Below are 23,592 nucleotides of genomic sequence, written 5' to 3' on the forward strand. Positions count from 1 at the left end.
AATTTTATTGTTATTTGAATTTAATATTGTTAATCATTGTTACTTATATATCCATTATTGTTTACTTAAGTAATTGTTTGGAATTCAAAAATAATGAGTTGTGACATCACGGTCCAAGGGTTAATAGGGTTGATAGGCTATTATTATTAGCAAGGTGTCAATTCTTTAAGGGAAGCTCATCCGAATGGAACCAAGAAGTTAAGCGTGCTGAGGTTGGAATAGTGTGAGGATGCGTGACCGACTGGGAAGTTTAACCATGATTGTAATTTTACCTAAGATTAAGTGTACTTAGAGTTAAAAGTGTATGGGTGAAAGATAAATAAGTAAAAAAAAGAAAAAAAGAAAGAAAATGGTGTAAAAAAATTAAAATTTTAAAAAATTTAAAACTCTACGCCGAGGACTTTGCCGTCGGCATATAAATTTTTTAATTTTTTTTCGAATTTTGTTTTTTGAACTTTTTTTTGGAAAAAAGAAAATTCAAATTTGTAAAATTTGTGTGCCGACGGTTTTGCCGTCGGCGTAGCGTGCTACGCCGAGGGCCGGGCTACGCCGACGGTAATATTGTCTATGCCGAGGGACCTAAACGCCGACGCCATACGCCGAGGGCTGCCGTCGGCGTAGCCTACGCCGAGGACCAGGCGTGGCTATGCCGAGGGCAGCTGGCCGTCGGCGTATGGGTCCATTCCTGTAGTGCTAGGACTAGAAGATGCTCCTCAAAAGACAAAGAAATGTGAAAAAGCGACAACAACGTCCCTGGAGTAGAAACACTGATGAAGAGAAGAGAGAGATGCCGGTTTCTGATGCTGCCCTTGTAGATATAATGGCTTCCTAGCGGTGTGCGGGCATTTCGCTTATTCTTTACTTTGAAAATATGAACTTACGGTATTATGTTGTCATGTTTATCAATGATAGTGGAACCTGGCTCTATGGGTTGTGTGGAAGAAAAAAGATGCTCATCATTCAATTCTTCCTTCAGAGAAAAGCACCGCAAGAGACAACTTGATCTTATTATAGACACACTCAACACTTGCTGCCCATTCGCACAAATGCAGAGACAAGTGCACGATTATTTTTGTTGCTATAGCACACTACACCATGTTGACATTATGCATAGACAAGTGTAGGATTATTGTTTTTGCTATATCGCACGCTAAGCTACGTTGACATTTTGCCAACACACACCGTTAAATCGTCTGAATGGACAAACACAACTCAAGGCTGGTGCTCATTTTGCTGTTGTACACTTGGAAGAAGCCAACGCCGAAATCTAGAACTCATCTACAGTTCTACACCCAAAACACTGACCAGATGAATTCCTCGCAATTGCTCACGGCTGCAAGAGCGTTCAACTCAACAGTCTACCCATGGAGATCAGATGCGATGATGCACATGGAATCCACCCTACAGCTGCAGATCAACCCCCGAGCAGTCCTCGCATGCGTCCTCTCCTTCCTGGCCGCAACCATCTCCAGCGCCGGCGGCGTCGGCGGCGGCTCGCTGTACGTGCCGATCCTCAACATCGTGGCCGGGCTCAGCCTCAAGACGTCCACGGCGTTCTCGACCTTCATGGTCACCGGCGGCACGCTGTCCAACGTGCTCTACACCCTACTGGTCCGCGGGCCCGGGCCGGACGGCCAGCCGCTGATCGACTACGACATCGCGGTGGTCTCGCAGCCGTGCCTCCTCCTCGGAGTCAGCGTCGGGGTGGTGTGCAACGTCATGTTCCCAGAGTGGCTCATCACCGTGCTGTTTGCCGCGTTCCTGTCCTTCGCCACGTTCAAGACGTACGGCACCGGGATGAGGCGGTGGCGCGGTGAGACGGCGGCGGCGAGGAGGGTTCTTGAGGGAGCGGGCACCGGAGCGGGCACGGAGGAACCGCTTATTATTGGCAAGGAGGGAGGCGGTGGCCACGGGTGTCACTGGGTGGACTTGGTGGTGCTTGTCACGGTCTGGCTTTGCTTCTTTGTCATGCATCTTTTCATAGGAGGCGAGGGCGCTAAGGTATGATGATCTATTTACAGTCTATTTCTCCCGTTCTAAACTGATTTCCCTGATATACATTTCCCCCGTCATCACTTCTTGAATGAAGAGAACTAATAATGCGAGGAATTGTAGTAGGAGTAGTAGTAGTATCGCATGACAAATTCGTCTCTTCCTAACTGAAGAGTGTGAGAACGAATACTTTGTTCAGGGGGTGTTTGACATGAAGCCATGTGGAGTCGCGTACTGGCTCATCACCGTGGCCCAAATCCCTATTGCCGTGGCTTTCACAGCGTGTATTGTGAGCCAGAAAAGAAAATTACATACTCGAAACAGCCAGGTGGCTGAGCTGGTAAAATCAAGCACACTGTTCTTCAGACAGATAATTCTAGTTCAGTTATATTTGTTTGCGAGGATTGTTCAGTTAACTTGAGGTAAATTTGTTTGTCGTGATGAAAAAACGCGTAGGCAATCGCAGTGAAGAGCAGGCTAGACGCTCTGCCGGTGTACGTCTTCCCGGTGGCTGCTCTGCTGACCGGCGTCATGAGCGGCCTCTTTGGCATCGGAGGAGGCCTGCTTCTCAACCCCGTCCTGCTCCAAATTGGAGTGCCTCCAAAAGTAAGTATTTCCTTGGTATGAATGAATGTTAAAAGTAGCAAGTACAGGCAAAGCTCAGTAGCAATTACAATAGCTGATGATCTCTGGTTCGGAATCTTTTTTTTTTCAGACAGCCTCAGCGACGACGATGTTTATGGTTCTCTTCTGCGCCTCCATGTCAATGGTCCAGTTCATAATCCTGGGAGTTCCCGGGATCATGGGCGCGTTGGTCTACGCCGTGGCCTGCTTCGTAGCTTCCATCGTCGGGCTGGTCGTGATCGAGGGCGCCATTAGGAGGTCCGGCAGGGTTTCGCTCATCGTCCTAATGGTTGCCGCCGTCCTGGCCGTCAGCGCCGTCATCATAGCCTGCTCCGGCGTGGTTCGTGTCTGGGCGCAGTACACGAGCGGGCAGTACATGGGTTTCAAGCTCCCCTGCTAAAAGAAACAGCAGACATCCTCACGGCTGCGAGTTTGCTACGGTGTAAACTTTTGCGTCAAAGTGAAAACATTGTGTTTCCAAGAAAATTTACTTGGAAGTTGAAGGTCCTCGATCAAGATTTTCGATTTGTAGTGGTTCAATCCTTAAGACGATAATTTGGTAAAAAGGAATTGAAATGGTAGTAAGAAGTGCGTGTTTTTTTTATTCTTTAAGAAAACAATACACAATTTTGTTCTTCATTGTCTCGTGCGGTGTTACTATAGAAAAATTGTTCAGTTGATTTAAATCTACCTCCACTAAATAGTATCACAAATATGTTTAGGAACTGGTAGCTTAGTAAGAACATACAAACGCCTCTCGGCGTAGGATTATGCACTTTATGTCGGTCAAGTTGGAATCATCTTAATGATATTGTCTTTAAGGAAGTCAAATATTTCAAACTTTTGCATCTCATACACAAAACTTCATATTGGAATTGTACATGGTACTTCATCATATGGAAATTTGGGAGCTTTAGCACTCTCTGTGCAACCAACCAAAGATGGTCGCACGGGTTTTATTCAATCGGCGTTGCTCGTGTTTTAGAAATAATATTAGTTATGCATAAGTGTTATATGTAATCCTCGTGACCGAGTAAGTGTTTGTGGGCTGCTTTCTCCTTGGTCTCCGGGGCTTCGGCAGCTGCTCGGTCTTGTTGCCATCTTCTACCCGCTCATCCGGTGAGCCTTGTTGGTCATCCTATACCTGATCCCCTGTGTTGGGACTAGACCCAATGTATTGTTTTCCTAGGAAGGACTAGAATTGTACGGTCCCATCAGTGATCCACTATCGGTTCGGCAAACTGAGACCCACTACTAATGTGACCCATCATAGGTCTAACAATGTTATTGGTGTTTGTTGGACCCATTTCAGATAAGGCTCATCTATAACACGTTAAAGTGTACAGTCGTTGTCCGCCCAACGCAGTTATGACCCGTTAAGTAGTCCAATCCCGCGCCATGCCATAGAGTTGGACATCCTATTTTAAAACTGAGTAGGTTAGCCCATCAAATGCACTCATTAGAAGCCCAGTAACTTAAAGGCCTATTACGGCATGACAAGCCTTTGGCCTGATCGGCCTCTACTACGACAAGCAAAATTTTGAAATTATCACACACAAAAAATAGTGCATAGATGAGCTATATAGATTAAATAAAACAGAACGACTTGGTGCCCAGGGGTATGTGATTTTCAAATCTGATTAAGTTGTTGCTCACCAAGGTCACATGTGTCAGTAGTTAGATGATGTAGTCCACTAGAAAGTTTAGGCGCAAGTTGTTAATTTTGGCGGGAAAGGATATCGTTTACGTCAAACACATCAAACGGACAACTCACCTGTCCTTCGTCTATCTACTGGTGTTAGCCCATCCCTAAAAAAGGTTGGCCGAGACACACAACTTCTCCTCCCAGTTAATCCTTCTGCACACCACCTTTGCCGAGGGGGCGGCTCCTTCAAAGAAAATGTTATTGTGAAGCTACCACATGCACAAGCTGGTTAATGCCATGGCCATCCACATGCCATGTTCCGAGCGGATGCTAGCACACCACTACACAACCTATTTTGACATATTCTCTTATGAGCTCCCGGTATACAACCCTCCTTCTCTACATGCGAAATCGAACTCCCCAAACTTGCCTCGCCAATACGCAACCCTGGAGGATGTGGTCGATGGATTCCTCATGTTGATGACATAAAGGGCACAACACTAGGTGTGGGAGACCATGACGGCTGAGGTGGCCAACTGTCCAACACCTATTCCACACCACCAGCCATAGGAAAACCATGCATTTGGCTAGGGCCCGAGATCGCCAAATCTGCTACGCACCAGACATCTCAACTCCACCACTGAACATTGTCCTATGCCAAGAACAGGGAGAGTAAGTTGCACTTGCATCCTACTTCCACTAGACATTGTCCTATGATGATGTTGGTAGATACTTTCAGACGAAAAAAGGTTTGCGGCAAGGTGATCCGCTGTCTCCTACGTTATTTAACATAGTGGCGGATATGCTTACCATAATTATCGAGCGCGCTAAAGATGATGGGAAAATTCAAGGCGTGGTACCTCACTTAGTTAATGGGGGGCTATCTAGAACACAATTCTTTTTACGGAACATGACTTGAAAAAAAGCAAGAAATCTGAAATTAATACTATTAGCTTTCGATCAATTATCAGGTCTGAAGATTAATTTTCATAAGGGTGTTGCAAACTCATATGCCGAACTATTTGGCTGTGGGCTTTAGGCAGTTTTCCTATGAGATACTTGGGTATTCTGATTTATTGTCGGAGGCTTACTCTTGTTGAATGGAAACATGTCGAGGAAATGTTACAAAAGCGTCTTAGTAGTTGGAGAGGCAAATTACTATCTCTAGGGGAGATTAGTTCTCATTAATCCGGTACTCACAAATATGGTACTTTATATGATTTATTTTTTCCTATTACCTAAAGGAGTCTTGCATAGATTAGATTATTTCCGATCAAGATTCTTTTGGCAAGGAGATATTGATAAGAAAAATATCGGTTAACAAAATGGAGTGTTGTTTGCCACCCCAAGGAACAAGGTGGATTTGGTGTCCATGATCTTGAGGTTAAGAACATGGCCTTGCTAGGTAAATGGTTGGCCATGTTGTTAACCTAAGATGGGGTTTGGAAAAATTTACTAAGGAGAAAAGATGTTGGCTCAAAAGCATTTTCCCAGGTTTTATGAAAACCAGGGGATTCACACTTCTAGGCTGGTCTTATGGCCACAAAAAAACTTTTTCTCCCTTTAGGCTCCTTCTCCATTAAGGATGTATCTGAGATAAGGTTCTCGGATGATAAATGGCTAGGCAATGTCACGTAAGCTCTGCGAACAATAACCTACATTGTATAATATCGTTCCTCATAAGGGAGATACCTTAGCCAAGGTGATGGATTCGGTCCAACCGACTCTGATGTTCAGATGGGATCTTGTTGGACCACGGTTGGCATCATGGAATGATTTTCTACAACGATTAGCTCATGTCCATATGACATCGGGGTCTGATGGGTTCAAGTGGAATCTTATAGAGAATCATAAATTCTCCGTAAACTCCATGTATAAAGCACTAATTCAACCAGTTGAACCGACAATTAACAATAAGTTCATCTGGAAGATGAAGGTACCATTGAAAACTAAGCTTTTTGCTTGGTACCCGGTGTTATTCTTACCAAAGATAACCTTGCAAAACTCAACTGGCATGGATGTGAGAAATGTGTTTTTGTCATCAAAATAAGACAATAAAATATTTATTCTTCCAATGTCAGTTTGCGAGGTATATATGGTAAATCATTCACATATGTTCTTCCTTCATATAGCGTTGCAAATATTTTTGGCAATTGGCTTAATGGGGTGCATAAAAGGTTTAAGTTACTGTTGCGGCCAGAAACCCACCGGCGAGCAGCGACGGGCAACACAGTAGAGCCGGGAGGCTCCCAGGACTGCGGCTGGCCCTGGTCCCTCCGAGCGACGGCCCGCAAAGACTCGGCACGCACGTCCGATGCTGGTTGCACGGCGTGTCACCTCACCTAGCCCCTTTCTGGAAGGTGATGGATGTGCCTCGCTTAGTTTCCTGCATGGCATACACGTAAACATTAAATACGAGCCTCGATCGGCTCTCAGGTTGTCCTGTGAATCGGCTCAAAGAGCCGATCCACCCATGATCCGTACGAGGTGTACGAATATATGGTGGTCCTGCTTGATCAAAATAAAGCTAAAACGACCTACTACGATTTAGGGTTTTCACCATATGATCGGAACATCCTACTCATGATTGAGCCTGGCGGCCACGCACGGTGATCGTAAACCGACCCTAGACAAGGCCTAAAAACCAACACAAAGTTGATCCCCGGAACATCCTGTCTAGGGCTAGCAAACTACACCCTACGCGCCACTGGATCCTTCAACCCGTTTGTAAGGCCTAACTATGCAGATATTAAACTAATCCTTGAAGAACAAGGAGCAATCATAACGGATCGGATCTACTAAATAACGAACAAGCGGGGTGCCGCCCTTATACCTAAGATAGGTGTAAGGGCGGCTAGACATCTAAGGGTTGCACGACGACAGCATATGATACGATGAACAATGCTAACCCTAACACATCTAAGATAACTACGTTGCTCGCCATCAACAAGGCTTCAGCACGAGCAACGCATGAACAACGAATAAACGTATACTGCCTAGATCGCAAGATGCGATCTAGGCAGCATGATGCTTACCCGGAAGAAACCCTCGAGACAAGGGAGTTGGCGATGCGCCTAGATTGGTTTGTGGTGAACGTGATTGTTGTTTATTTCATAAACCCTAGATACATATTTATAGTCCGTAGACTTTCTAACGTGGGAATAATCCCAACCGGGCACGAGCCAAACTCTATCTAACCGACACGTATCCTACTATATTACAGATACACGGGCAAACTAGCCCAAACTTTGCATATAAGGCCGATTCATGTATTTCTTCCATGTATATCCTTCAAGCCCATCTTTAATCGTGGCCCACCTCTGATCCGGTCAAATTCTGGTGATAACACATGCCCCCCTGGTTTTGGAAATGATAATTCCAAAATTATTCTGCTTTTCCTTCGTCGGGTCATGCCGTGGCAGAGCAGAACCGTCGCAGTATCCTTCATCATGATGCCTTGCCTCTTCCACTTCTCCGCGTGACCTGGCAATTTTTTTTTTGTTGGGCACCACTTCCTCGGAAACTGCTGTGGCATTGAATCTCCACTATATCCCCTTTTATTTAACCGCTCCAAACAGTTTGCTTCTTCATCCCCTTCGCATTAGCACTCCAAAAGCCCTCCTGCGCCACCATGTCTTCTTCCTCCTCTGCCTCATCGGGTCTTTCCACCCAATCCTCCTCCTCCCACGAGCCGACGCCGGAGTGGGACCCGGAGGAGGCCCATGCGGCCAACATCCGCCGCGCCATCGAAGCCGGGGAGGAGTCCAGTCACGATTTCTCCGTCCGGTCTGAGGACGACAAGTCCTCGACCGACGGGGAAAGTGACCTCCGCTTCCTTGCCGATGGGGAAACGGAGGAGGAGAGCGATGACGATCGCTTCTCCTGGGATGACTTCACCTCCTCCGAGGAGGAGGAGGAGGAGAAGGAGGAGGAGGACGACACCTCCTCCGACGAACCGCCGGCCAAGCGCTTCTGCCCCTGGCCGGGGAACCTCAGCGACGACGACGACGCTGACGAGGAGGACGAGGACAACGAGGGCCCTGCCGGCGGCCGCTGCAGCAGCGACGACGAGCCCGCCGGGAGTAGCGCCGACAGCGGCGACGACGGCGACGACGAGGGCAGCGACGGCCCGTAGATAGGACCCTTAGCATAGGATCAGTAGTAGTAGATGGGGCAATGTATCCCCTGGTACTTCCTTTTGAGAGCAATCAGCTCTTTATGTAAGAAATCCTGTTTATCAATGAAGAATTTCCCCCAATTTGATTTTGCCGATTTCCTTTAAGCTAATTTAGCCGATTTCCCCTCATACTGACTTTGCCGATTGTTCACTTAGCCAATGCTCAATGAGCCGATGGCAACGCATCGGTCCTTCACAATCTATCCTTCAACTCTTTGACTGATGACTTTGAGATCTGGTGGATAATGTGGAAGACCCTTGCCTTCAAGAGAGCCCTTAAATTCCTCCCACCAGCTCCAGTGATCCTCTTCTGCAAGAACTCACCATTTTTGAAGAAGGTTGCGACGCAGGACCAGCCGATGACACCCCAATCGGCTTCTAAAAACAGAGCATCTGCCAGGCCAGCTGCCCCCCGAGCCTCAGTCAAGGCGAGAATAGCGGTGAGGATGCACAGATCAGACAAAGGGCTTTGAACTCAGGTAATTCTGAGACAGCCACCATGCAGAGCCAGCCAAACTTGCCCCCATCGATCACCTTTTCTTCCGTTGAAAGCCGATATTGTAGATGAAACACCAACGGCTTAATGAGCAAAAGGCTGCCTTGCATGCCAAAACTGACGCTTCTGACAGTACTGCTGAACTGGCGCAAAGGGTTGGAAGTCCTCGAAGAGAAGGTTCGGGCACCAAAATCGGCTCATTGCAGCTGAGGAAGCTCTCATTGTTCACTCCCTCAAGGAAGCAGAAGGCCTCGAAGCTGAACTGAAGACCGACTTGGTGAAAATCCGCGTCTTGAACACGCAGCGGGTAGATCCTGTGTAATTGTACTAGAGTCGATGGATGTGCATCGGCTTTGTTTCTTAGCTCTAAAGTCGATGTCCGTGCATCGGCTGTATACCATGAGAATTTTTTTTACTGGCCGATTTTTCTATCGCCCCCCCAATATTTCACTGCACATGTATCGCACATGTTTATCTGATTAGGTGTCCCCCGAGCCGAATCTGCCAGGTAACTGCGGATATCGGCTCTGTAGTTAGCCAAGGCACTGTATTTGAACGTCGGCTCCGTTAGGACTAATGTTGACTTTTTCCAGCTCATCAGCCGACGTAAAACCGCTGCCCATTAGATCAACGTTGAACACAGGCGGAATGTATGATTAGGATAATTTTGGTCGATTGCTGGAATCGGCCTCCATGTTGATTGAATCGCTCAATGAAGGTTTTGCAATGTTCCTCCATAGATCTTTGGGGCCGATCCCAAGGATCGGCCTCGCCACGTTTGTCCATAGGTTTGTTCTTGCTATACGGCCAGGCCGGTGGATAAGACCAGCCTAACCCTGTCCTTCGTCACGTCGATGCGCTCGCAGTCGTCCAAATTGATGCCTGAGAGTGGCTCTTGGCCTGTTGTCTCCCAAACGTTCATGCCAGCCGTTGAAATCTCGGCCGAATCATCTGCATGGACGACCTCGACTTCATCTCCATCCCACTGTATTAAGCATTGGTGCATCGTGGATGGAATGCAACAGTTGGCGTGGATCCAATCTCTTCCTAGCAGGACAGCATAGGTGCTCTTGCTATCGACAATAAAGAACGTCGTAGGGATGGTTTTCCTCCCTACGGTCAGATCCACGTTCAGAACACCTTGTGCGTCAGATTCTTGGCCGTTGAAATCGCTCAGTGTCACGTTGGTCTTGATCAGATCCGAGCTAGAGCGTCCCAACCGACGTAGCATGGAGTATGGCATAATGTTGACTGCCGCTCCGGTATCCACCAGCATCTTGTTGACAGGCTGCCCATTGATATAACCTCGCAAGTACAGGGCCTTCAGATGTCTGTAGCTTCTTTCTCGTGGCTTCTCAAAGATAACTGGCCGTGGGCCGCAGTCAAGTTTTGCCACAGGTGCTTCGTCTAATCCTGGAGCACTAAACTCCGTTGGAAGAATGAACACCATGTTTGTGCCAGCCGATGTTTCATCATCGGCTTTCTTTTGTCTGGGGCGCCACTCTTTCCTTTGTGGTCGACCTTCTTCATCCAGGGTTCGCTGAATTTTAGCGGCCAGATCAGGCCGCGCCTTCCTCAACGTGTGCAGGTATAACCTTTCGGCTTCCTCCAAACCACGTAGTCGCTGAACCCTACGCTTTTGGGAACGGCTGAGTCCATTAGGGCACCACCTTGGCCGATGGTACTTATCTTCTTCTTCTTCATCATCGTCTTCCAAATCCTCGAGATCTTCCACCCGAGAGGACTCAGCGTGCTTGTTCCGAGGCGGGAGAGGCCCTAGACGTTTGAACACGGACACGTTAGCTGCATCCTTCTTCTTCTGTCTACATTCTGGGCAGTTACCGATCGTAGGCAATCGGCTCATTCTTGAATCCCAGCAGTGTCTGAAGAAGGGACAGTCCCAGTGCCTATCCTCGTCGTCTTGCTCTCTTGACTTTTCCTTGGCGTGGCGCTCATATCTCTCCTCGTCGCGATCATGCTGACGATGTCTCCTGGCGTCCCTAGCCAGACGATCTCTTTCATCATCGTCGTTGGGTCGTCGGCGTTGGTCATATTGACTCACATACTTGTTGAGGAGGTGATCAGAGAGAGGTCGCTGATATCTCACATTCCTCACTTCTCCCTCTGTGATGCAGCGCTTGCCATCGTGACGGAGCCGATCGCGTGGAACGGCTTCCTCTGTGTCCTTGCTATGAGAGCAGCTACCCTCGTCTCCGTCCTTACCAGAGTGGTGTCCAGGTCCTACCATGTTGATGTTGAACGAGAATCCTGGCTGGCACCCTCTAGGGTAAGTGCACTCCACCATGTTAACGGCGGGGAAGGGGTGTGTGTCGACTTTCATGGCGTACTGGCTGAAAATTAGACGCCCTTGTTCTATCGCCATTTGGACCTGCTGCCGCCACACCCTGCAGTCGTTGGTGGCATGGGTGAACGTGTTATGCCACTTGCAGTATGGCTTTCCCTTCAGCTCCTGCGCCGTGGGGATCTTGTGGCCTTCGGGTACCTTTAGCTGCTTCTCCTTAAGTAAGAGGTCAAAAATCTGCTCAGCTTTGGTAACGTCGCAGTCAAACCCTCTTGGAGGACCTTGTGACTTAACCCACTTGCAGGACATGGGGCTTGCCCCCCGAGTCCATTCAGCCACTGCTACCTCTTGATCTCCCGCAGAGCCTTCGTCTTCATCTGCCTCAACCAGGACCACCGCACGCTTGAATTTATCCTGGTATATATCTGGGTGGCGCTGTTCATATCGACAGCCTTCGCACCATGTGCGCCGGTGAAGGGTAGTACGCTTGGGAGGCCACGTCCTTGATCGGTGATGCGAGACCCACCACCGCCAACTCGATCGCTTCTTTTTCAGTCACACGAGCCGAATAGCATCGGTTCCTAACGGTCTGAAGCGCTGGACGTATTCTCGACACTGTTTCTCCGCGCTCGTCGTACTTGTGCTAAATCGGCAATGCCGGCCTCGGAAGCCTCTCGAGTGATACCGCATGTGGAACTGCTTCTTCCAATCGCTTCCAAGTCCGGATTGAGTCCGGTGGCAGCGATGTGTACCACCCGAAAGCCGATCTGTGAGGGATCGTGCGAAGAACCTCACACGCAGCTCATCTGATGCTGAGATCGTGCCCAGCTGTGCCAAATATCGGCTCACATGCTCGATGGAGCTGGAACCATCTGATCCATTAAACTTGGAGAAATCAGGGAGCCGATATTTGGGTGGTAGCGGGATCAACTCGTACTCGTTGGGGTACGGCTTGGAATAGCCGATTGTCCTCCTTTTCGGCACCATGCCGAACTGGTCTCTCAGGATTGTACTGATCTGATCCGCGGTGCTGGCTGCAGGAGTCGAACTCTGAAGATTCGCCGGAGTGGCATACTTAGCCAGCCATGCTTGCTTTTCCAGCTCTGAGCCAACTGCAGGAGCTGAGCTCTGGAGGTTTGTCGGAGTGGCATACTTAGCTAGCCACGTCTGCTTCTCAAGATCTGTTCCCGAAGTTCCTCCCCGCTGTTCAGAAGTCCCTCTTTGTTGCGATGCGGTTTGTGAGTGCCCGATTCTTGCGATGCGGCACGTATGTGCACGTGTATCCGTGAGGGATCTCCTTAGGCGCCTCATGCAAGAACTGGTAGTCACTAGGGTCACCACCGATCTTGTAGACGACGTATGCCGGTGAATTCGGCACTTCTGGTGCTGCCAACGCGAATGGCAGCGGCGGTCGGGACTGGAGTGGCGTCTCTCCTTGGTAAGTCCCTAGAGCTGGTCTTGACGGAGAGTACTGATGCCTCATGATTTCCTGGATCACCCGAAGAGCGACACGCTCCAAAGTGTTCACTAGGCTCTCAGAATGGCGGTGTAGCGAATGAGCTACCATGAAGTTAATCTCCTGACGCAGAGACCTGGTGCGTTCTTCTGACGGGGCGGACAGGTCCACTCCATCGAGCGCGCCTTCAGGTGAGAACCCTTTCCACCTGATGCCATGTGAGCGGGTTACGTGAAAAGAGCCGATGAGGTCGGCTTCGAGGATTGCTTTGACCTCGTCATACTTCTTCTTGAGCTCCTCGGTCAGATCCTCGTACGTGACTGGAGTGCCTTCCGCCATCTCAGATGTAGATGGCGATGCGGTTGATGTCGAAGACTGTCCCACCGGGCGTGCCAGAATGTGTTGCGGCCAGAAACCCACCGGCGAGCAGCGACGGGCAACACAGTAGAGCCGGGAGGCTCCCAGGACTGCAGCTGGCCCTGGTCCCTCCGAGCGACGGCCCGCAAAGACTCGGCACGCACGTCCGATGCTGGTGCAAGGGCGTGCCACCTGACCTATACCTGGTCAGGAAGGTGATGGATGTGCCTCGCTTAGTTTCCTGCATGGCATACACGTAAACATTAAATACGAGCCTCGATCGGCTCTCAGGTTGTCCTGTGAATCGGCTCAAAGAGCCGATCCACCCATGATCCGTACGAGGTGTACGAATATATGGTGGTCCTGCTTGATCAAAATAAAGCTAAAACGACATACTACGATTTAGGGTTTTCACCACATAATCGGAACATCCTACTCGTGATTGAGCCTGGCGGCCACGCACGGTGATCGTAAACCGACCCTAGACAAGGCCTAAAAACCAACACGAAGTTGATCCCCGGAACATCCTGTCTAGGGCTAGCAAACTACACCCTACGCGCCACTGGATCCTGCAACCCGTTTGTAAGGCCTAACTATGCAGATATTAAACTAATCCTTGAAGAACAAGGAGCAATCATAACGGATCGGATCTACTAAATAACGAACAAGCGGGATGCCGCCCTTACACCTAAGATAGGTGTAAGGGCGGCTAGATGTCTAAGGGTTGCACGACGACAGCATATGATACGATGAACAATGCTAACCCTAACACATCTAAGATAACTACGTTGCTCGCCATCAACAAGGCTTCAGCACGAGCAACGCATGAACAACGAATAAACGTATACTGCCTAGATCGCAAGATGCGATCTAGGCAGCATGATGCTTACCCGGAAGAAACCCTCGAGACAAGGGAGTTGGCGATGCGCCTAGATTGGTTTGTGGTGAACGTGATTGTTGTTTATTTCATAAACCCTAGATACATATTTATAGTCCGTAGACTTTCTAACGTGGGAATAATCCCAACCGGGCACGAGCCAAACTCTATCTAACCGACACGTATCCTACTATATTACAGATACACGGGCAAACTAGCCCAAACTTTGCATATAAGGCCGATTCATGTATTTCTTCCATGTATATCCTTCAAGCCCATCTTTAATCGCGGCCCACCTCTGATCCGGTCAAATTCTGGTGATAACAGTTACTTATCAGGGTGGGGGCGATCGCCGTTATATGGTCGCTTTGGCTATGTAGAAATTACAAGGATTTTAGTGACAAAAATTATTCTCTTTTGCAGGCCATCTACCGATGTACGGGTATGCCCCGTTCCTAGTCGTCTCTTCAATGTATCGAGAATCGCGACCTCTTTACATATGTGTCTACACGGTTGAAATATACGGTGAAGGAGTTTATTACCCAACAATATCATGGGTGACTGCATAGTCTTAGGATTGCACCACCTCAGATCTAGTTCCTATGACTTTATGATTTCATATCTCGGAACTTGAACGGCTGTATGCATCGTGGTTATACAGAGACTGGGTGTAATACTTAAACTACTTGAGCAATAAAGCCCTTTATCGAAAACTAAAGTGACTCTAGCAGGTTGGTCTTCTAGGTAAAAATTAGGAAAAGGTAAGTTGAATAAAATATGGCAAGTTGGCCATTTTCTTGGCTTTTACCTCGCCTGGGGTAAATGAATGCATGTGCTTTAATTAATCTAGTGACAATAAAGGTGATTTCATTTTTTTCGAGGTAGCATATTTGATATTCAATATCATATCAAAGCACCTAAAGCAATACTCTTTTCATCCAAGTGAATGCAGCCACTTAATTCTTAGTATGCAAAATTTTCTCTTACTAGGTGAATATTATTGAGATGTCTTTATGATTTCTAAGTTAGGACTTGATTCCCATATCAATGCAAACCAAAGGTTACATAACTTTTTTTTTGCATCTATAATTTCTTGTCGAGAAAAGCTATATTAGTTGTATCATATTTATGAGAGAATAGTCAAGTGAACCCATGAATCTTTGTCTAAGCATAAGAAAAACATTTTATTTCCTTCTAATTCATTTTATTTTTAGATATTATTTATTCCGAGAACACATAAATATTTATATTGCTTGAATTAATAGGTTTACTCTAGTTTTCATCATTAGTTCACGGTGGTCACTTCTATGGCGTCGTTGCATTTTTTTACTTTAGCTTTTTTTTTTCTTATATCGCTTACACATTGTGTGCTTGACAACTACATAGGAGTTGGAGACACAAGGCATGTATCTTTCTTTTGTAGGTTGATATAAGAGAGGAAGGGGAGGAGCCTACTATTTTCCTGAGAGTTAAATATTAACCACGAGTCATCCTTCTGGGAAACAACACTCTACACTTAAAATCCTAACGAGTTGGTAGACACATAGTTTGTTGTCATCATCGGCTCAACAAGAAGCAGAGACATATAGAGCCTAGCTTGAAGGAAGGAACAACCATAGAGGTTTGCCTTTCCATTGACAACGGAAACACATAGCATGGAATGTGGACACATGACAAGGAAAACATGCCCCCTTCCAAGAGTATCCTTCACAGAAAACTCTCAACTCGCACTAGGCTTCCCTGCAATAATCAGAGTGAAGCTCATGCAAGGAGATACTACAACACCACATCTGTCGGGTTGCTTCTTTAGCATATGCATTCGGTGAGGTATGCGGAGGAGCGACACACCAGAGATGTGAAGTTTTATTGAAGTGGGTCTCTACATGACAATATCGAGTGATGTGTCTGAAATGGAGGCAGTCCATGCATCGGAACGGGTTCCTGTAAGAGCGGGAACAATGACCTCTATAGAGGCACCACCAGAAGCATCAGTCTCTCAGCCACGATGGAGGAGCCGAACAATCACGGTGGAGGAGTGGATTGTGCATTGAAAGAAGGATGGCGAAAGGCTGTAGAATGCGGCGAGCATCACCATGCCACGATGAAGTGCTAGTCCCCTAACAAATCATCCGAGCCACGGGCGCGCCACATAACGGGAACGCAAGCGCCTCGTCATGGCTGAAGCATTGTGACCGGTGTGCTTGTATTTTATTTCTGGTACCTATATGGTTGCCGTTTGATGACGAGTTCACATACTGGTTGTATTTTTTTGCGGGAAAGGGCCAATGACAAATGTTAACTAAAATAAACCATTGCAAGAACATCCTTACAGGAATAGCAAATTACTCACAAGGCTTTGAAGAGATCAACACCATCTTCCTTCAGCATCCCTCGATGTTGCACCATGAGCAAAGCTCGTTGCCACCTCTGGACCTCTGATGTAGCAAGGCTCATACCACAGAAAGCATGAAAAATCCCAGGTGGTTGTAGAAGTAGCGGCCAGTAAGTCGTTGATGTAGACGAGAAGACGCCGGCAACCACGATCTTGAGAGATTTCCGTCCCGGAGAAGCTAGTACCAAGGTAGAATGGTAGGTAATCTCAATTTTGGCTAGACAAAGATGGGTGACATAATAGTTGCTAGGTGCTTTACCTGGATGAGCTTCATTTGGATGAGAAGAAACTTGAGGACACCAATACATTGTGACACCATCCCCTCTGCAGGATGCCTCCGATGTAGACAGACATTAATCACACCAAGCCTAATGCCCGACAATCAACATCAACCTCCATCCCGTCGACGTCCCTCCGAGAAAGAAAATTGATCTAGGGAAACCGAATGACTTTTATTCTCATTGCCTCTGATGCCCCTTCACCAGAGACCAAAAACTCGTAGTCCCCACGCTCCGCCACCGTAGCAGATGGTGGAGGACATGGGGACCCATGGTGGCGCTAGGGGGGGGGGGGGGGGGGGGGTTGAGGGGAAAGTCTGGTCATCTCCTGATGGCCCCTTTTTAAATCAGCGCACGAGCTAGAAGGTACTCCTCATTCATTTTTTTCATTCAAATACCGGAACAAACAAGTAGATCTTATTATATATAGATTCAACTCTTGGTGCCCATTAGCACATTGCAAAAACAAGTTCACGATTATTTTTGTTGCTATAGCATACTGCACGATGTTGGCATTATGCAGGCTTGTTTGTGAAATTGGACAAATTTGATCCTTTTCGAAAAATCCAACACAAAATAAAACTAATTTGAAAGGATTTCCAAATCTGATTATTTTTTATGACGTTGTGGGGTAGGGCACCATGGTTATATTGCATTATGCAAGACCATGGCACCGTACCCCTCCAGAGCCATGCAATGTAAGCATGGCGCCTCACTGGTGGGCCATGTAAAAAATGTTAGATTGTGATTATTTAGGGATCTGATTCATTTTGTGCCAAAGTCTTAGAAAATAGTTAGTTCTGTCCGTTTTGACGACTTGCAGAGACAAGTGTACGATTATTTTTTGCTATAGCAGACGCAGCTTAGTTGACATTTTGCCAAAACAGATCTCAGTGGACAAACAGAACCCAAGATTCGTGCTTATTTTCTTGTCGTACATTAGGAAGAAGAAGAAGAATTCAAGAAGCCAACACGGAAGTCTGAAGTAGAACTCATCTCCAGCACACTGACCAGATGAATTCCTCGCAGTTGCTCGCGGCTGCAAGAGCGATCAACTCAACAATCTACCAGTCCCAGTCCCCATGGAGATCAGATGTGATGGCTACGGAATCCTCGTTACAGCTGCAGAGCAACCTCCACACGGTCCTCCCATGCGTCCTCTCCTTCTTGGCCGCGGCCATCTCCAGCGCCGGGGGTGTCGGCGTCGGCGGCGGCTCCCTGTACGTGCCTATCCTCAACGTCGTGGCCGGGCTCAGCCTCAAGACGTCCACGGCGTTCTCGACTTTCATGGTCACCGGCGGCACCCTGTCCAACGTGCTCTACACGCTCTTAGCCCGCGGCCCCGGGTCGGACGGCCAGCCGCTGATTGACTACGACATCGCGGTGGTCTCGCAGCCGTGCCTCCTCCTCGGAGTCAGCATCGGGGTGGCGTGCAACGTCATGTTCCCCGAGTGGCTCATCTTCCCGCTTTTCTCTGCGTTCCTGTCTTTCGCGACGTTCAAGACGTATGGTAACGGGATGAGGCGGTGGCGCGGCGAGACGGCGGCGATGAGGAGGGTGCCTGAGGGAGCGAGCGCCGGAGAGGGCATAGAGGAACTGCTTATCGGCCGGAAGGGCCGCGGGTTTCACTGGATGGACTTGGTGGTGCTTGGCACGGTCTGGCTTTTCTTCTTCATCATTCACTTGTTCATCAGAGGTGAGGGCGCCAAGGTATGATAATCTCTCTTGACTATGTTTTTTCGGTTTTCCTCCGTTTGAAATTATATTGTTACTATTATATAAGCAATATAGAAGTCTAAAATAGAGGCGCCACATTAAATCACCTCATCCAAATAATTTTTAATAGTTAGATCTAATATTTATCAAGGAAAAAAAAAGCACGCTATAACAAAATAGCGTCGGGCGAAAAATACGCTATTAGCGTGCTATAGCGCGCTATAGCGCCGAAATGATGTAGCGTGTGCTGTCTAGAAACGCTATAGCGTGCTATTAGCGCCGAAATAGCGCGCTGTTTTTTCCATGATATTTATGGTTACGCTTTAAGATGAGATTAATAGTTACGTTTTTAAAAATATTTTGAATCAAACAACAATTTCCCTAAAGTATTGTGGTGTTATGATCACACTATTAATAGGTAGTGTTAATGGCTAACTAGTATAATTTTTTTTAATGCTATGCTGGGTTTGAAAATGTCATGTGGGAAGACACACAATAAAACTGAGTATCACTAAATTAAAATTTATCTTAATCATGTTACATGGTACAAAAATACATGTAAATGTGAATATAGAACAAATTTATCGAAAGGTGGAACATACTGGGGAATGAGTTACAGAAATTAGATAAAAGAATATGACTACCTTCATTTGATTACGTATTACATCGTCGAATATTCTTGAGATTAAGTAAAATAGCATCGTGAAATTTAGGCAGATCAATTAATTTTAGAATTACATTATGAAGATTATATTTGTAAAAAAAATTAATTTTAAATCTTTGAGATAGTGTCTCTGTCTAAAACATGGCATATTTTAAATTAAACAAAGAATGTCAATATTTTATAGTTCAGGAAGTGATGAGGAAAGAAATTGATCATGACAAATTCAGATGAAAAATCACACTCTAGACTTTCCCTATAGTTATACGAGCAAATGATATTTTGGTTATTCCATTTAAATTTCAAATAAATGATTAAAAATTATGCAAGCACCAGATGCAATAATCATGCCGCTCTATGTTTAACCGTTCCACTATTAAACAGTCATCCTCATTCGTGTTTATAAGAAACCATTATTTTTATAATAAAACACATATGATGAATCCAGAAAAATAGAGAAATGGTCTGGACAATTTCATTGTAGACCAAAATATTTAGCATGCTGGCCGCAACCGATAGTATAAATAAACATCATCGGGTGAGAATATTTTATCAACAGTGTATTATTAATTACACACCATCGAGCGATAAATCATTATTTACACATCAACATATAGAATAGATAAAAAAACTTGTGGGCATAATCAGATTTTTAACCTCACATCAAAGTAACATCATATAAAAACTACATCTTTGCTCGCGATATAAATTTAGCTCTATGTATTTATCTAATATTACCATGTGCAAAAAGCATATATAGTCATTAATAAATTCTTTTTTATGGCAACGTTAACTATTCTCCCACAAAATTAAAATGATTAAAGATGCCTCCCACACAAGTAATATTTTATTTACTGTGATATCTATGGTGACCATACAGCTATGAAATTACAATCTTATAATACAAATATTTATTAAACCATAATTTATTCTAGACATATTCAGATGTTGCCACTCGCATTTACGAGGCCACCTTGCTAGTTCATTCTTAATTAGGCAATTGCTTCCTGAAGTACGCAAAGTACTGTAAGCAAATACGTGCACCTCATGCCAAATTAGTATGTTCTTAACTGAAGATTGTGAGGAAACATCCTTTCTTCAGGGGGTATTTGACATGCAGACATGTGGAGTTGCATACTGGCTCATCACCGTGGCCCAGATCCCTATCGCCATTGCATTCACAGCGTGTATTGTGCACCAGAAAAGAAAACTACAAACTGAAAACTGCCAGGTGGTTGAGCTGGTACGCTACAGCAAGCTATAATTTCGTTCAGTTAACTTCGTTAGCGAGGATTTTTCAGTTAGCTTGAGGCAAATTTGTATGTCTTCTATGATAAAACCCGTAGGCAATTGCAGTGAAGAGCAGACTGGATGCTATGCCGGTGTACGTCTTCTCAGTGGCTGCTCTGCTGACCGGCGTCATGAGTGGCCTCTTTGGCATCGGAGGTGGCCTGCTTCTGAACCCTGTCCTACTCCAAACTGGAGTACCTCCAAAAGTGAGTGCTTCCTCGGTGGCGTTCCTGTTTTTTCCAAGTCAAGAAGCAATGGCAAGCTCAGTAGCTATCATTGAGCTGATGCATAATCCGATCTGAATCTTTTTTTTTTCAAACAGCGTCAGCGACGACGATGTTTATGGTTCTTTTCTGCGCATCCATGTCGATGGTCCAGTTCATAATCCTGGGCGTTGACGGGATCGCGGGGGCGTTGGTCTATGCCACCGCCTGCTTCGTAGGTTCGATCTTCGGACTGGTTGTGATCGAGGGCGCCATGAGGAAGTCGGGCAGGGTTTCGCTCATCGTCCTATTGGTTGCTGCCGTCTTGGCTGTCAGCAAAGGCGGCATCGCTTACTCCGGCGCAGTTCGTGTCTGGGCGCAGTACACGAGCGGGCAGTACATGGGCTTCGAGCTCCCCTGCTAGGAAGGAAACAGAAGAAATCCTCAGGCTGCAAGAAATCCCCTGTATTTTCCTTGCGTCAACAGAATCTGAACTCTGAAGTTTTGGACACTGTAGCCAGCCTGATGAATTGTAACGTGATCTGGTCTTGGCTTCTGGGAGAATTGAGCCACTTGGGGTCGCTTTTGTGCACCCTTTGGGATGTATCAATTGGCGCCATCTCCCTCGTGTTCAATCGATTTGGCAGCCGTTGGCACATGTGCAAGCTGGACCGGTCCATGGTCCGACGGCCGAGAGTGTTCGTTCCACGCCCTACGCTCTTGGACATTTCATCTAGCCGTATCCACCGCCGAGCAGATTCCGGCGTGAACTGTAGCGTTGCGCGTCCCGGAGGGAATGTAGGTGACCATTATACGCAGCGGTGAAAAGGTACCTTGCGGGCGGTGCACGCGCGAACTGCGGCTGGGTTTAACATTCTTTTTACGCCGCCCTGAACGTGCTGCTGCCGCCGTTACCGGTGAGCTGGCTCTCGTCGTGGCCGGAAATGCTTGTCGACGAGCGTCCGAGATGCGCTGCTCGATCGGCTGGACCTGATGAACAGCATGGCCTGCCGGCTCAGTGGGAATTATACGGAATGTTTCCCGATTCAGCAAACGGACGTATATACAGGTGCTGCTGCATGCTCCAAAAACTGGATCTGCTCTACCGGTTGTTCTTTTCTACCAACTTCCTGGTTTGGTCTGTCGCTCGAAATTCTGTAGGAGTGTGCAGGCTGATTCCTCTATATATAGCGACTCAGAATGCACGTTTTACATCAGAACATGCCTTCTGCGACGAAGATGGCAGAGACGAAGGCGGCGATCTGCATCGCCGCAGTAGCAGCAATGATCCACGTCGTGTGCGCTGCCGATTACATCGTCGGCGACCCGACCGGCGGCTGGCAGGGGAGGACGGACTACAAGTCCTGGGCTGCGGCCCAGAGCTTTGCTCCCGGAGATACCCTAAGTAAGTCATGACTCGATCATGAGTGCCGCTGTACCGGACTCATAAGCGCCCTATTGTTCTAAACAACCAAATGCTCTAATCGTTCAATTCATACTCATCCTGCTAATCCATGTTCTCGTGCGAAAACGCTAAGCAGCGTTCAAGTACAGCGCGTACCACAACGTCGTCGAGGTGACCGCCGACGACTACGAGGCGTGCTCCACGGCCAACCCCGTCTCGTTCGACAACAGCGGCCTCACCACTGTCGCGCTCACCGCGCCGGGGAAGCGCTACTTCATCTGCGGCGGGCCGGGCCACTGTCAGAACGGGATGAAAGTGGAGGTGGACGTCGCCGACCGCCCTGCGCCCGCGGCGCCCAGCTCCCCGCCGCAGCTGCCACCCTCGCCATTGCCACCAGCTCCGGCGCCCGCCGCTGAACCGCCAAGACATGCGGGGCACAAGAGGCACAAGAAGTGGTGCTCCCCGCCTAAGCCTGCGCCGGCATTGGCTCCCGTGGTGCAGTCGTCGGAGTCGTATCTGCCGCTCGCGGCCGTTGCGCCGATGTCGTCGCCTACTCCGCCGGCGCCCATGTCGTCGGATGCTGTAGCCGTGTGGCATTCAAAGTGGGGCGGCGCCACGCTGGGGCTTCTCGCTCTTTGGTTTGCGGTGCTGCCGCTGTGAGCTAAGGGAGGTTTTCGATTAGGCCTGCATGAGGCCGTCAGATGTTGCATCCCTGTTAACGTCCACTGTATTGCGTATTCAGATTTGTGTTAAGAGTTGATAATAATTGCTTGTCTTAGCGAGCTACGCACTGTCTCGGATGGGATAGCTGGTACCCTCAACTAGTCGTCCTCCGTGCCATACTTTCACCGTGTTCTTTTACATGTAAAGAGTCAGTGTTTGGATGCATAGAATTGGCCTTGGAATCATAGAATCTGGAATTTGGAGTCCATTTCCACCGTTTGGATTGGCCTAAGAATTAGAGCCTGGAAACTTGGCCCAATTCCGAGGCCCCCTCCCGCGCGTGTAAGTTCCGCCCGCAAGTTTCTGAGGTCGCAGGCTCGGAAACGCGTGGAAAGCTTCCGCGTACCGCTTCGTCGAGAGAGAGCGAGCGAAGCCTCGCTCGAGTCGTCCCCAACCCTCCCGGTGGTGGTACCCGACGGCGGCGGCTCCGGTAAGAACTTCCCCTCCCCTGTCTTCCTCACCCGGCCCCCATCCCCGCCTCCTATCCCATCTCCGCCCTCCTCCCATGCTCGCAGTCCGACGGTCGCCATCCCCTCTGTTAGCCTGCCTCTAACCCTAGATGCGACCGGGCTAGAGGGGGAACGGCGGCGGTAGGGGTCACGGCGGCGGGAGGTAGCCTTCTCCCTGGCCGTCGTGCTCTCCTGCCTCGAGGGAACCGGTTGACTCCGGCCACCGCCAGACTACTCCGGCCACCGCTGCCCCTTCCTGCACTCCACCGGCGGCCACGAGCTCCCTCACGAGCCAGTCTTCCCCTTCCTGCACTCCACCGGTGACCCCTTAGCTCGACTGGGTTGACCAAAAAAACAGAACTAATTACTTTCCATAGTTTCTACCATCCAAACATGAATTGGAATTGGTACCACCATTTGATTCCAACATGAAATTCCAAGCACATCCAAACAACAGAATTTGAATTAGAAGCCAATTCATTTCCGTCTTAGATTTGGAATTTCTAGTCCAATTCAATTCCATTCTCAATTCTATGCATCCAAACATAG

General features: G+C 47.8%; 3 protein-coding genes across 3 annotated transcripts; all 3 read left to right on the plus strand.

The window, feature by feature from the left end:
- Positions 1 to 1,210: 1,210 nt before the first annotated feature.
- LOC127338638 (sulfite exporter TauE/SafE family protein 2) lies at positions 1,211 to 3,203 on the plus strand. Its single transcript, XM_051364679.2, has 4 exons — positions 1,211 to 2,001; positions 2,192 to 2,332; positions 2,449 to 2,598; positions 2,708 to 3,203. The coding sequence occupies exons 1-4, from the start codon at positions 1,309 to 1,311 to the stop codon at positions 3,014 to 3,016; spliced, it is 1,293 nt and encodes a 430-aa protein (XP_051220639.1). The 5' UTR covers positions 1,211 to 1,308; the 3' UTR covers positions 3,017 to 3,203.
- Positions 3,204 to 17,569: 14,366 nt separating this feature from the next.
- LOC127339945 (sulfite exporter TauE/SafE family protein 2-like) lies at positions 17,570 to 20,917 on the plus strand. Its single transcript, XM_071826987.1, has 4 exons — positions 17,570 to 18,306; positions 20,076 to 20,216; positions 20,320 to 20,473; positions 20,586 to 20,917. The coding sequence occupies exons 1-4, from the start codon at positions 17,611 to 17,613 to the stop codon at positions 20,888 to 20,890; spliced, it is 1,296 nt and encodes a 431-aa protein (XP_071683088.1). The 5' UTR covers positions 17,570 to 17,610; the 3' UTR covers positions 20,891 to 20,917.
- Positions 20,918 to 21,668: 751 nt separating this feature from the next.
- Positions 21,669 to 22,661, plus strand: LOC127338637 (early nodulin-like protein 14). The gene is made up of 2 exons (XM_051364677.2): positions 21,669 to 21,871; positions 22,008 to 22,661. The coding sequence occupies exons 1-2, from the start codon at positions 21,688 to 21,690 to the stop codon at positions 22,529 to 22,531; spliced, it is 708 nt and encodes a 235-aa protein (XP_051220637.1). The 5' UTR covers positions 21,669 to 21,687; the 3' UTR covers positions 22,532 to 22,661.
- The last annotated feature ends 931 nt before the right edge of the window (positions 22,662 to 23,592 follow it).

Source organism: Lolium perenne, chromosome 3, assembly GCF_019359855.2.
Source record: "Lolium perenne isolate Kyuss_39 chromosome 3, Kyuss_2.0, whole genome shotgun sequence".
In the NCBI taxonomy this organism is placed as follows: Eukaryota; Viridiplantae; Streptophyta; class Magnoliopsida; order Poales; family Poaceae; genus Lolium; species Lolium perenne.

Coding starts and splice junctions, on each gene's coding strand:
- LOC127338638 (XM_051364679.2), top strand. CDS start 1,309: ATGAATTCCTCGCAATTGCTCACGGCTGCAAGAGCGTTCAACTCAACA. Junction 2,002..2,191: donor TAGGAGGCGAGGGCGCTAAG/GTATGATGATCT, acceptor TACTTTGTTCAG/GGGGTGTTTGACATGAAGCC. Junction 2,599..2,707: donor AAATTGGAGTGCCTCCAAAA/GTAAGTATTTCC, acceptor TTTTTTTTTCAG/ACAGCCTCAGCGACGACGAT.
- LOC127339945 (XM_071826987.1), top strand. CDS start 17,611: ATGAATTCCTCGCAGTTGCTCGCGGCTGCAAGAGCGATCAACTCAACA. Junction 20,217..20,319: donor ACTGCCAGGTGGTTGAGCTG/GTACGCTACAGC, acceptor TAAAACCCGTAG/GCAATTGCAGTGAAGAGCAG. Junction 20,474..20,585: donor TGGAGTACCTCCAAAAGTGA/GTGCTTCCTCGG, acceptor TTTTTCAAACAG/CGTCAGCGACGACGATGTTT.
- LOC127338637 (XM_051364677.2), top strand. CDS start 21,688: ATGCCTTCTGCGACGAAGATGGCAGAGACGAAGGCGGCGATCTGCATC. Junction 21,872..22,007: donor TGCTCCCGGAGATACCCTAA/GTAAGTCATGAC, acceptor AACGCTAAGCAG/CGTTCAAGTACAGCGCGTAC.